The 13,829-nt window shown below is 48.2% G+C and overlaps 1 protein-coding gene across 2 annotated transcripts in view; it reads left to right on the top strand.

Annotated features, from left to right (window-relative positions):
• Nucleotides 1-486: 486 nt before the first annotated feature.
• The window catches only part of TASOR2 (transcription activation suppressor family member 2), a 90,096-nt gene continuing 76,753 nt past the window's right edge, over nt 487-13,829 (top strand). The window contains exon 1 of one of the 2 annotated variants that reach the window (XM_075925098.1): nt 487-1,130. In XM_075925098.1, coding sequence (XP_075781213.1) covers nt 1,031-1,130 — 100 coding nt within the window. In that variant the 5' untranslated portion in view covers nt 487-1,030. Of the gene's footprint in view, nt 1,131-12,828; nt 13,348-13,829 lie in introns of those variants that run through there. The other variant, XM_025183209.2, reaches the window with a different exon arrangement.

The raw sequence follows: 13,829 nt of genomic DNA on the forward strand, positions 1-13,829 counted from the left end.
CCCCAAATGGTGTGCCGCAGAAGAAGTGAAAATAAGGATTCCCTGAGAAAATTCCATTACAACCCGAATCATTGTCATGGAACGGGATTTTCATTCATGTACGAATTTTATTGAAAACAAATTTCCATTGTTTGTTTGCATTGCTGTTTGCCACGATGCGTGTTCCTGTGTCATGCCAGCTTAGCCAGAGACGCTGTCACTACTCAGCAGTCAGGCAAAGGTTCCGCAAAATTCTTTCGAGTTCAAAAGGGTTCGGTGGCCACATCCAGTTGGAAAACACTGGGCTCCAGGACTAATGAGTGTTTTGTTTTTCAAGTCCTTGGGGGGGCAGGCCGGAGGAGAGCTGGAGTGTGTATTTCAAGGCTACCCAAACAGGGCGGCTTCTGTCTCAAGATCGGCCCTGTTTCCGAAGCGGGCTGGCTCCCAGTGCAGTGGGAAAAATCCCTCCCTCCGTCCCCTCGATTCAGCAGGAGGAAGAGACGAAAAGCAACGTGGCGCTCGGGGGATTTCGCTCCCCGGGGCCTGCCCAGCCGGCGCTGACCTTGCGGGAAGTACAAGGCGGTAGCTTTCCGGTTCAGTTTTCACTTTCTCTCCCTGCCCCTCCTGCCTGCCTTCCCTTCTCCGCTGCGTTTCACTTCCTGCGGCTGCAGGCGGAGGGCCGGGGCCAGCGCGCCCTGCGAACGCGGAGCTCGCCGGCTACGTTCCGCGCGCCGGGCCGGGGCGCTCGCCAGCCCGGGCGTTCGGCGGGGACCCCGCGTCCTTCCCCAGGGTGGCGGGTTCGATTCCCCGGCCATGGCCGGGGCGCGCTCCGGTGCCAAGGCGAGCGGGGGCTTGACGGCGCGTGGGAGCCCCCCCCAGCCTGCTGCCTGGCCACTGAGCTGGAGAAACTGATCCCCCCCCCCCAAAAAAAAAATATTCCCTGTTTTGGAGGCCAGAAATCCCCCCCGTTTGGATTGTGCAAGGCGCAGTGAAAAGCCGGAGCGAGCCGCCGCTTTGCAAGGATGCGGAGCGCGAGGGGCAGAGCGGCCGCATGGAGGGAGCCGTAGGGGTGGCCCCGGGGGGGCGCGAGGAAAAGGAGCCCTCGGCCATGGGGGAGCAGCGAGATGGGGCCCCCGATGCAGCTGGTACAGGTGAGCGGGGCTGGCGGGGATTCGGGGGGGGGGCAGTCGTGTTTACACGAGCCCTGTTTGGGTCTCCACCTTGCGTCTACACGGAGCCTCTCCTGTTCTCCTAGATCGGGGGCAGTTCGGGGGCAGTTGTGTCTAGTGAATCTGGTTTGTGTCTACACGCAGCCTGTGCTGGCCTCCTAGATCGGGGCAGTTGTGTCTATGTGAATCCAGTTTGTGTCTACATGTAGCTTGTCCTGTCCTCCTAGATCGGGGGCAGTTATGTCTATGTGAATCCAGTTTGTGTCTATATGTAGCTTGTCCTGTCCTCCTAGATTGGGGGCAGCTGTGTCTATGTGAATCCAGTTTGTGTCTATATGTAGCTTTTCCTGTCCTCCTAGATTGGGGGCAGTTATGTCTATGTGAATCCAGTTTGGGTCTATATGTAGCTTTTCCTGTCCTCCTAGATTGGGGGCAGTTATGTCTATGTGAATCCAGTTTGGGTCTACATGTAGCTTTTCCTGTCGTCCTAGATCGGGGCAGTTGTGTCTATATGAATCCAGTTTGTGTCTACATGTAGCTTGTCCTGTCCTCCTAGATCGGGGGCAGTTATGTCTATGTGAATCCAGTTTGTGTCTACATGTAGCTTGTCCTGTCCTCCTAGATCGGGGCAGTTGTGTCTATATGAATCCAGTTTGTGTCTACATGTAGCTTTTCCTGTCGTCCTAGATCGGGGCAGTTGTGTCTATATGAATCCAGTTTGTGTCTACATGTAGCTTGTCCTGTCCTCCTAGATCGGGGGCAGTTGTGTCTATGTGAATCCAGTTTGGGTCTACATGTAGCTTTTCCTATCCTCCTAGATCGGGGGCAGTTATGTCTATATGAATCCAGTTTGTGTCTACATGTAGCTTGTCCTGTCGTCCTAGATCAGGGGCAGTTGTGTCTATATGAATCGAGTTTGTGTCTATGATTTGGGTCAGATTTGTCTATGGCTGTGTCTACACTGCAAGGTTTTTGCGCAAAAACAGCGGTTTTTGCACAAAACCCTGTGTAGCGTCCACACCTCCTGCGCTTTGGCACAAGGAAAGCAAGAGTAAAACAGCAGAACAGAGGGCTTTTTCCGCCATAGGTAAACCTCCTTTTACGAGGCATAACTCCCTTTTTTGCAAGAGTTCTTGTGCAAAAAGGCAAGTGTGGATGCTCCAGAGGGGTTCTTGCGCAAGAAACCCCTATGGAAAAAAGCACAGATGCTCTGATGGCCTTTCTGTGAATGACAATCAGAAATTTCTTGCACCAGAGTGTCAATGAAGTGTGGATGCTCTCTTGTGCAAAAGCACATGGCTTTTGCAGTGTGTGTTGAGGTGCGGATGTGCTCTTGCACAAGAAGTTTTTGCACAAAAGCTCTTGTGCAAAAGCCTTCTTGCAAAAGAAGCATGTAATGTAGATGTAGCCCTAGATGGGGGGCAGTTCTGTCTACATGGATCTGGTTTGTGTCTACATGCAGCCTGCCCTGTCCTCCTAAAATAAAAGACAGAACTATTTAGCACTTTAAAGACTAACAAGACGGTTTATTAGGGGATGAGCTTTCGTGGGCCAGACCCACTTCCTAGATTGGGAGCAGTTGTGTCTACACAAATCTGGTTTGGGTCTACACGTCGGCTACGTCTACACTACAAGGTTTTTGTGTAAAAACCTGTGGAGCATCCACACCTCAGACGAGCTCTTGCACAATTAAACGGGCAGTTAAACGGCAGTACAGAGGGCTTTTTCCACCGTAGGTAAACCTCCTTTTCTGAGGCATAACTGCTTTTAGTGCTACAGCTATTGTGCAAGAAGGCAAGTGTGGACGCTCCAGAGGGGTTTCTTGCGCAAGAAACCCCTATGGGAAAAAGCACAGGTGCTCTGATGGCCATTCTGTGAATGGCCTTCAGAGCTTTCTTGCACAAGAGCGTCCAGCAGTGTGGACGCTCTCTTGTGCAAAAGCACATCACTTTTGTGATGTGCTTTGTGGTGTGGACGTGCTCTTGCGCAAGAAGTTTTTGTGCAAAAACTCTTGCACAAAAGGCTTCTTGCACAAGAAGCACGTGGCATAGCTGTAGCCGTTGTGTCTACACGTAGCCTGTCCTGAAAGCCGATGTAGGAGGACTGGACAGGCTACGAAGGGCATGATGTCATTGTGGATTTTAGATTTTGTATTTCACTCTCCAGTGACACCACCCACCCAGCTTGCCTTGACAATTTAATAACCCTTTGTCAGTCTCAGGAGAAGGCATGTAAGTTTGTTCCCTTCAAAGAGGATTACTATGTGGGGCAGAGAGTTTTTTGCGGATCGCGGGCAGCCTTGTCATCCGACATAGTGTATTCTCCTTGCATTGCCAAGGATGTTTTATCCTTAACGATGCACCGGGTATTGAATAGCCTGGCTGAACTGAGCAGCCAGAACTGTGGTTGTAAAGCCTTTGGAGAGGGAAGAGATTTTGTTGGAATGAAGCAGGGGAAGTGTGCTTGGTGCTGTATCGTCTTCCCCCAGGGAGACAGGGGGCATGTCTACACGCATTGGACAAAAGTCGAATTAAGCGACGCGACTTGAGCTACATCAATTGCGTAGCTGAAGTTGAAATAGCTTCACTCGGCTTTTGGTGCTGTCTACATCAGTTATTCCGAAATAATGTTGCTGTGTAGACGTACCCATAGAGCCTACTCCAGGAGACTGTCATTTTCTAGGCAAACAAGGTGGAAAGGAAGAGGGTGGCTTTGAGTTACCTGTTGAGCAATCCAAGGAAGGGAGGGAGGGAAAAGGTCTGTGTAAAACACTGCCTCTCAATGTGATGTCTTGAAAAACACCCAGGTGAGAAAAGAAATTGTGTAGCTTCACTTTTTCCCCATAGATAAATTGCTACTTTATGCAGGATATAAGCCTATCTAGCATTTCCAGACAGACATTTCACCATCTGGAAGTGAACAGCAAACTCTTTATCGCCCTGCTGATAATTTCTGTGAAGCAAATTATCCCAGTTGTGACAAGTGAGTGGATTTTGGGAAGAGAGCTAGGAGGTCGGCTGATTTAGCATCGGACACTTATTCATGTCTGCAATGCGCATTGGCCGACCCCCCCCCCCCCACTCCTGTTCCTGCACTGATTCTATGCCTGGGTAGAGGCCTGCCTGTGTGGGTTATGTTGCAGGACGAAGGCCTGAGTTATTTATTAATTTTGCACAATGACTTCGGATTCTTTTGTTATTGTCAGGGCTATTTCACAGGTAGTATAGGCCCCAAATCAGCCAGTGTTTTTTAAGAAGCGCTTATAAATTATAATTAAACCAGGGAAAAAAATGGTAAAAGGTGTAATTTATGCATAACTCCAAGACTGAAAATGCATTCTGTATTTATCATTTGTCATGTCAGCGTTCTGCTTAGGGCTGGACTATTTGTTCAGTGCTATCAATGTCCGTGACAAGTCAAAGGAGAATGTTGCGTCCCTGAAGATTTTGCAATTTGTTATACGGGGGGGATCAAGGGATTTTGCACTCAAGTGGCTAACCCTTGTCACCATGGCCACGCTCGCAGTTTTAGGCTATGTCTAGACTGCAGAGTTTTTCCAGGATACTGGGAACGCGTCCGCTTTTTGGATCAGTTTCTGAAAAAGTGGGCGCGCTCTTTCGGAAGCCCTGTTTTCCTTATTTTATGGCCTCTGAAAGAGGAGGTTTCTCTGACATTTGGCCCTGTGAAGACGGGCCAAATGTCAGAAAAGCCTCTTCCGAAAAAACAAGCGGAAAAAGGTATGCAAATTGCGTATCTTTTTCCGAACCCCCCACCCAGCAGTGTAGACAGATTTAGTGCACTAACTCTAGCACTGCCCAGCTCCCAATTAGACGCATCTTTTTAGAGTCCACATTGTCTGCCCCGACCCTGCAGTGTTATTCAATGTTTGGTTTGTTTTCCTCTTCATTTAGGCATCAGATTCCTTTTCCTCTCAATAGTCAGGCACATAGAATCACCTGAAAAAAATTAAAGTGCAAATTGGGTTTCCCACATAACAGCAGACATTTATGGGGCTGGGAAGGAATAGCTCAGTGGTTTGTGCATTGGCCTGCTAAGTCTAGGGTTGTGAGTTCAATCCTTGTGGAGAGGATTTGGGGCAAAAATTTGTCAGGGATGGTACTTGGTCTTGCTGTGAAGGCAGGGGACTGGACTGGACTGGACTGGATGACCTTTCAAGGTCCCTTCTAGATTGAGCCAGCTGGATTGTCACTCAGGGCTGGGGAAAATGTCACACCCCAAGCTCCATAATTTGGCCAGCCTAATCCAGCGGTTCTCAGTCGGTGGGTCGGGGTCCCAACGTGGGGCGCCGCCCTGTTTTAATGGGGTTGCCAAGGCTGGCGTTAGATGTGCTGGGGTTTCGGACTGACAACGGAGTCCCTCCGGCACAGCCCGATCCCTTTTGCTCAGGATGGCGGGGCTCAGGTGACAGGCCCCCTACCAGAGGCTGAAGCACCCCACAGGGCAGTGGGGCTCGGGCCGGCTCAGGCTTTGGTCCCTCCTCCTGCAGTTGTTTTTGTTGTCAGAAGGCGGTTGCAATGCATGGACGTTTTGAGACACCCCCCCATGGGGAACTGAACTGTGACAAGATAAGAAACGGTTGCGGCGCTTGTTTCGTTTCAATTAAGCTGATTAAAAGCAGCACGTTATTTCTGTGGGGGAGTCAAGTTTTAACGTTGTGTAAGTCAATGTTCCGTTATAAACTTTTGAAAGAACAGCCGTCAGGTTTGGTTCAGAATTACAAACGTTTCAGAGTTATGAACAACGTCCATTCCTAGGCGTTCGTAACTCTGAGGTTCTACTGTTCTCCAGTTTGCTTAATACCGTACGGACGTGATTTGGAGGACAGAAAACTAGAGGTTGTTACGGCTGATAACTGGATTTCGGGGAGCGGTGATCTAAGAAATACTGTATAGGGTTAGGCCATTTGTCTGCACTGAGGCAGGACCAAGTGTACTTAGACCGTCCTTGACAGATGTTTGTCTCACCTGTTCTTAAAAACCTCCAATATCAGGGATTCCGCAGCCTCCCTAGGAAACTTGTTCGAGTGCTTCACTGTCTTTATATGTAGAAAGCTTTTCCTTATATCTAACCTAAATCTACATTGATGTGATTCAGACAAATCAGGGGAACTCCATAAACCAGTTTTGTTGGAGGAAAATCATAGAGGGACCAGATGGGAAAAACCTAAATGATGCTCTAAGCCAGTGATTCTAGTCTGGGGCTTGTGAGCTGCATGTGGCTCTTTTCAGTATTGCTGCCCTTGTCCCAAAGCACTGCAAACAGCTGATGTGTGGCACTCCCAGAGGGCCAAATTAATGCAGGGGCTTTAGTGGCTGCAGCGCAGAGCCCCGGGCCTTGCGAAAAGCTCTGTGGGTCATCAAAAGTCCAGATCTTTTTGAGGGGACCCCCCTTAGCTTTCAAATTTATAATAGATATTTAATATTATTATAGGTGTTTGTGTTTGGTGGGGTGGTGCACACAGCAGACCATATTATGTGGCTCTTTTGGTTATAGTTGTTTGCAAATGTGGCTCCCAAGACACGGTACAGCAAGTACCACTGCCCTGAGACATTCAACGAGCAAGGAGTATGGAGACATGTAAAGTGAATCTATTGAATCAGAGCAAAAGAGAAACCTGAGGCCTGAAAAAATAGTTAGAAATAAGAACAGTGGCATGCTTTTTGAGGATGAGCATATTCCTCTAGCACAGTGGTCTCCAACCTTTTTACACCCAAGATCACTTTTTAAGTCTCAGAACAGGCAAAGATCTACTGCCCCGCCCCTTCCTTGAAGCCCCACCCCTATCTTGAAGCCCCGCCCTCTCTATTCTCCTGTCCATCACTTGCTATCCCCAGCCCTAATACACTCTGTTAAACAGTTTATTTTTAAATTATGCAATATATAAAATTAAAATCATGTTTATAGTTATGAAATAAATGGTCTTTTTTAATTCATGCTATTTAAATGTCAAATGAAGCATTTACAATTATACATTTTGTTCTCTGCTATTTTGTAAATCAAAAATCCAGTATTGATAATTATATATTTTTTCTTCCAATAACAAAGTCTCAGTGTGACACCTGTGACTGAACAGTATCTGCCAGTGTCTTGAAGTCTGGGTTGTAGTCTGAAATTGCTAGTCGTATACAGTCCATCAGATGGGCATCTGTGATCCTGCGCTCAGCTTGGGAAGCTTGCTCCAGCATAACTGGAGCTAGTCGCAGCCTCCCTGGGCTGAGCGCAGGGCAGCCGGGCTGGAGGGAAGAGAAGTGACTGCCCGGCCAGCTAGCCATGGTGCTCAGTCAGGGTGCACCAAGCTCCACTTGGGCAGGCGCAGAGGAGAAGCCGCAGATCAGCTGGAGCGCGGGGCAGCCGCTTTCAGCTGAAAGCCACAGTCAGCTTGCTGGAGTGTTTCAGCCCTCCCGACTCCCAGCTCCCACCATTCCTCGCAGCTACTCACCTGTGTTGTTGCTCGCACAGTTCAGAGAGGGCTCAAGAGCTACTCTTAGAGCCCCTGAGATCTACCGGTAGATCACGATCTACTGGTTGGTGACCACGGCTCTAGCATATTCTAGAGGAGCATATTCCTCTAGATGTGTAGATTGCTAGGAAAAGCGTGGCGAGTTTCCTAACTACTAAAAAGTCATTAAGTAGTAGTGAAAGTGTGGTAGATTGGGGAATACTCAATCCGATAAGCATTTGCAGTTAAGTGAATTCACAACTGGATGGTAACCAATTACTAGCCCATCAAAGGAGATTATCTTCCTATTCTGACTACAAAAGAATTAGTGAAGGGAGGGGTTTGAGAAAAAATCCACTCCATCTTTACTGCAGTTTTATGGCTATGGGGGTGTGAAACCTCCTCACCTCCAGCACAGCAAGTGACAGGACTGTAAAGCACCAGTGTAAATGGGTGCCGGGTGCTGGGAGCTATTCCCCTTGTGGAGGTGGCTAACTTGGAGCTGGTGCTGTGGCCACGCTTTCACTTTCAGTGTAGACCTCGCTTCTGGCTATCATTTTCTGGGAATGTTTACTGATTTGGGGTGCCTCACTTGCGTCACTTATTTGCCTGATCTTCCCACTGGAGAAAGACCTGCATTGGGCATTCTGGGTGCTCGGCACGGCTGGGTAAAACCAGAGCAAGGAAGATCAAAGCATGGGAAACTGGACAGATGCCACCCCCGCAGCTTCCTAGGGTTACAAAGACACTTCCCCATGGGCAGGTTAATCTGCACTCCCTGGTCTATACTAGGGTGTTATTTTGAAATAACACCCCCTTAGGTCGAATTTATAAGCAGAGCATCCATACTACCAAGCTCGTTATTTCGAAATAATGGTCTGCTTAATTCAGCATCTAGATTCCTGCTTTTCATCAGGAGTAACACTAATTCCGAAATCGTTATTTTGAAAGAGTGGTAGTATGGACGCGCCGGTGCCACTATTTCGAAACAACCACTCCCCAGAGTCATTCGATGCCTCGGATTAATTTTGAGGCTTTCCCGTAGATGCTGGTTCGATTTTGTAATATCGGGAGTTATTAAATCGACTGTAGTTATTTCGAAATGGTTTCCTAGTGTAGACATGCCCTTAAAATGCACCTCACCGTGGATTGGAAAGACTCCTGCTGTTTTAATGGTTGTTGGATCAGGCCGCATATGCTTAGGCAAATTTAAAACATAAAAAGACTGTTTGAACCCTCCTCATTCCCTTTAAAACAGCCAGACTACTTCAACTAGCCTGGCTTTTCCCAGAAACCATGTTTTTTGGGCCTGGATGATCACTGAAGCCACGAGGCATTTCCTCGCTCCTGGGTCTGAACACACAGCTTTTGGGGCTACGTCTAGACTACAAGCCTCTCTCGAAAAAGAGCGTCTAGACTACAACAAGTACTTTCGAAAAAGCAAGCCACTTTTTTGAAAGAGAGCACCCAGGCAGTCTGGATGCTCTCTTTCGAAAAAGCACAGTTTGCATTACATAGCGTCTTTTTTACGAAAGAGCACTTTAAAAAAAAGGCATTCTTCCTCGAGGTTTTCCATGCTTGAAAAAACTGCCGTGTTCTTTCGATTTACTTTCGAAAGAACTCAGCAGCAGTCTAGATGCAGGGGAAGTTTTTTTGAAAAAAGGCCACTTTTTTCGAAAAAAAAAACCAAAACCCCTGTAGTCTAGACACCCCAAAGGACTCCCATCCCTAGGGTTCACCTCAATCAGGCTGTGTGCTGATCTAATATATCTTTTTTTTAAATTTCCCTGGCCCTGCCGCTGTGATCACTACAACCACTAGGCACTTTAAACACTACTTACTGCTATCTGTGCTTGAAATACGTCTCCTAGGCCATGTCTACACTAGGAAACTATTTTGAAATGACTAAATTCGACAGACGAACTCCTGATTGAACAAATTCACTACGGGGAACCATTGAAATTCATCCAAGGCAGGTTCCTGTGGATGCGCTACTTCAGACTCAGAGCACAGTGGGATGCTGCGGAAAGCATTCCGGAGGCCAGTTATTTCGAATTAGCGGCACTGGAGTGTCCACACTTAACGTTATTTCCAGGGCTCGACAAACTATGTAATTTACTCGCCTGTGGCGAGTAGATTACAACCCGGAAGAGCTGGGTTCGGACGATCTGCGCATGCGCAGAACGTCAGACAGCACGGCTGGTGGGCGGGGCTTGCCGCAGCTCGGCGAGCCCTGGTTATTTCGGACTTACAAGTTCGGAATTAGCGTTATTCCCGATGAAAAGCGGGACTACAGAGTTTGAATTCCAGGGCTTGGTAGTGTGGACCACTTACTAATTTGAATTTGGGTTATTTTGGAGTAAGGTCCTAGTGTAGACCAGGGCCTAGTGGGAAACTGCGAGAGAGAAGCGGGGGAGGTAAGGGCCAAGGGAGAGAGAATAAGTCAGATAACAAGGGAGAAGGTGACAACGGGGAGCAGTGGAGAAGAGAAGAGAGACAGTGTGATTGTAATAGGAACTTTGCTCTAAAAAGCAATCTGTCTCTCTTTTGTAAGGGTGGGACTCTTTGCTACTTAAATTTCTTGACATGAATCCTGCCAGCCTGGGGAAGGAAGGCCTGAGTATGGCAAGGCAAGAGATGCCTGCAGCTTCATCCAACATTCTGGTGCCAATGAGCTGCACACATGTGACAGAGTCTCGCTCTGGCTTGCCTGTTTTATGACTTGCTAATTCCCTGGCAAGAATCTAACCGTGCTGAAGTATACTTAGAAATAGACACGCATTTGATAGGAATCTAGACTAAAATCGTTTGTCATCTCTTTCGTTATACTGTCATGCACTACAGGCACAGATTCTGATGTACAGCAAAGGAATTAATTTCTAAGCATCTGTTCCTTGCAGTAGTGTTTGTTCCCAAACACTGCCCTGCATGTTTTATAAAAGTAATAACACATCATCATTACCAAGTGATTATTGGTAGACAGTGTTAGCCTCTGGTGGCCAATTTCCAAGTACCCACAATAACAAGTAATCATGTAAGAGTCTGTTAATTTTTACTCTTGGAGCAATGACCTAAATGGATTTTGTTTGTATTATCTTACAAATTAGGTCATAGTCCGATGATAAAAAGTAGCATCGTTCATATTAACATATCTCAGGGCCTAAGCCCTAGTCCACACTAGGGAGTTATTTTGAAATAACCCCCCTTATTTTGAAATAATATGCGGAGTGTCCTCACTACCAAGCCCGTTATTTTGAAAACTCCTGCTTTCTTCGGGGAATAAGCGTGTTTCAAAATGGTTATTTTGGGCATTATTATTTTGAATTTAGTTATTTCGAAATAACTTTCTAATATACACATGCCCTTACAGCCTTAATATATTTATAAATGGAGGCTCCAGTCTTGCAAACTTTGATGCCTAAGAGTAATATGGATAACTCCACAGATGTCTCACGGAGTAGGCGGGTTGAGTAAAGTTACTGTTCTGATAGCTGTTTTGAGGATTGGGTGCTAAATAGCTAGGGTTGCCAGGTGTCCGGTTTTGAACCGGACAGTCCAGTATTTGAGCTTTCTGTTCGGGAAACAAACTGAGAAAATATAAATGAGAAAATATAAATGTCCGGTATTTGCTAAATAAGATGTAATGTAGATTGTTTGTGATGTAATGTCAAGTGTGTCCGGTATTTTTGTTGAAACCATCTGGCAACCCTATAAATAGCAAAGTCTGATCACAGAATGTGTATCATGCATAATACAACTAAAGAGACTCAAAAAGATTAAATCAAGCATGTAAGACTGTTCATTCAACACTGTAGAATTTAAAAACCTGAGTACAACTCTTATAGCAAGGGAATCCCTGAGATTATTAAGACAATTAGTGTTACTAATCTAATTTTCTTTTCACCGTTTATGCTGTTGTTTTTCTTTCTCTTTCTGTACTCAGCTAAGACAGTGGAAAATAGACAGTTTCACTTTTGCTTCTATTCTGTTTCACTTTCAGCTTCTCAATATAGGGCAAAGACGATAGGAGAATGCTCAAAGCTGAAATTGCGGTTTCCATTAACATTTAAAAAAAACCCACTTTCCATTTTTAAAAATTTTGTAACTTTTTTTTCCAACACAGAATCTAAATTTGGGCCTAACTATAGTTCAAAATGCCACTTTTGCCTCAAAGAAGACCTGAGAATGTTACTGAATTTTCCAATTTGTCACATGCTCTGTCATTGTTTCCTCTGATACAGATCTGCATACTCGCTATTTAATGTTTTCCAGGTTTTTACTGAATAGCATAAACACAGGTAGCTAGGGTTGCCAGGTGTCTGGTTTTGAACCGGACAGTCCGGTATTTGAGCTTTCTGTCCGGGAAACAAATTGAAAAAATACCAGATATATAAATGTCCGGTATTTTCTAATTAAGTAACTTTTATTATGATCATGAGTATCAGTACATAGTTGTGTACTGCCTGGCTGGTAGACACGCTCACACTTCTGGGTGGGGTGTTGCTGTGCTGACCTAAGTCCCCCTCCCCCGAAGATGCAGCTGTGTTGGGGAGGCGGAGTTCCTATAGCAACGGAAAGCCCCCTCCATTGTTAGAGGCTGTGCCTACAGGTCAGGGAGGCTGAGTTCCTATGGCAACGGAAAGCCCTCTCCATTGGGAGAGGCTGTGCCTACAGGTCAGGGAGGCCGAGTTCCTATGGCAACGGAAAGCCCTCTCCATTGGTAGAGGCTGTGCCTACAGGTCAGGGAGGCCGAGTTCCTATGGCAACGGAAAGCCCTCTCCATTGGTAGAGGCTGTGCCTACAGGTCAGGGAGGCCGAGTTCCTATAGCAACGGAAAGCCCCCTCCATTGGTAGAGGCTGTGCCTACAGGTCAGGGAGGCCGAGTTCCTATAGCAACGGAAAGCCCCCTCCATTGGTAGAGGCTGTGCCTACAGGTCGGGGGGGGCCGAGTTCCTACAGCAACGGAAAGCCCCCTCCATTGGTAGAGGCTGTGCCTACAGGTCAGGGGGGGCCGAGTTCCTATAGCAACGGAAAGCCCCCTCCATTGGTAGAGGCTGTGCCTACAGGTCAGGGGGGGCCGAGTTCCTATAGCAACGGAAAGCCCCCTCCATTGGTAGAGGCTGTGCCTACAGGTCGGGGGGGCCGAGTTCCTATAGCAACGGAAAGCCCCCTCCATTGGTAGAGGCTGTGCCTACAGGTCGGGGGGGCCGAGTTCCTATAGCAACGGAAAGCCCCCTCCATTGGTAGAGGCTGTGCCTACAGGTCAGGGAGGCCGAGTTCCTATGGCAACGGAAAGCCCCCTCCATTGGTAGAGGCTGTGCCTACAGGTCGGGGGGGCCGAGTTCCTATAGCAACGGAAAGCCCCCTCCATTGGGAGAGGCTGTGCCTACAGGTCGGGGAGATGCAGTTCCTATGGCAATGGAAAGCCCCTTCGTTTGGTAGAGGCCACGCCTACACTATGGGGTGATACAGGCATGGACCCCAGGCCTCCTCCCGTATCCCTTCCACTGTGTAAACTGCCTCCACCCCCTGGAAACTGTCCCACTGCCCCCCAGTCCCACCCCTCTGCAAAAATCGCTCCCTTCCTCCCCAAGCTGCCCCCACAAGTGTCTCTGCTCCAGCCAGTCTCCAGCACGAGGGGCATGTGCCACTGGCCCCTCTGCCAGCACTTTGCATCACCAGTGCCACCGGCTCACCCGAGACTGCTGCCCGCTGACAGTCCAGGCTGCTTGGAGACAGGTAACCACCCTGGCTGGGCCTGAGTGCGAGGGGATCCGGCTTCTGGGGAGCGAGCCAGGCCCGCAGTGAAGGAGACAGGGAAGCCCCCCCAGACCGCTGCCTCATCTCTTCCCTCACAGCCAGCCTCCCTCATTGCCCTCTGCCCCCTCAGCCCTACCTCCAGATCCCAAGCTCCACTCACACACTCAGTCCTGAGCCCCCTTAGCCCTGCTCCAAACCCCTTAGCTCCCATCTCCTCCACACTCAGCTTTCCCATGTCTCCACCTTACCTCACCCTCCCCATCTTCCTTCACCCACACCTTTCAATCCTACCCCACACCGTCTGGTCCCCAGACTTCCACACACAAACCATGTAGCCCCCCATGTGCCCCAGTCTCCAACAACCATAGCTCTCCATCTACCCTCCACACTCTGTCTGCAGCCTCCCCTAACTTAGGACCCCATCTCCCCTTCCCCGCCACACTTACCTCCCATGCCTTCTT

Source organism: Pelodiscus sinensis, chromosome 1 (genome assembly GCF_049634645.1).
Source record: "Pelodiscus sinensis isolate JC-2024 chromosome 1, ASM4963464v1, whole genome shotgun sequence".
NCBI classification, from domain to species: Eukaryota; Metazoa; Chordata; order Testudines; family Trionychidae; genus Pelodiscus; species Pelodiscus sinensis.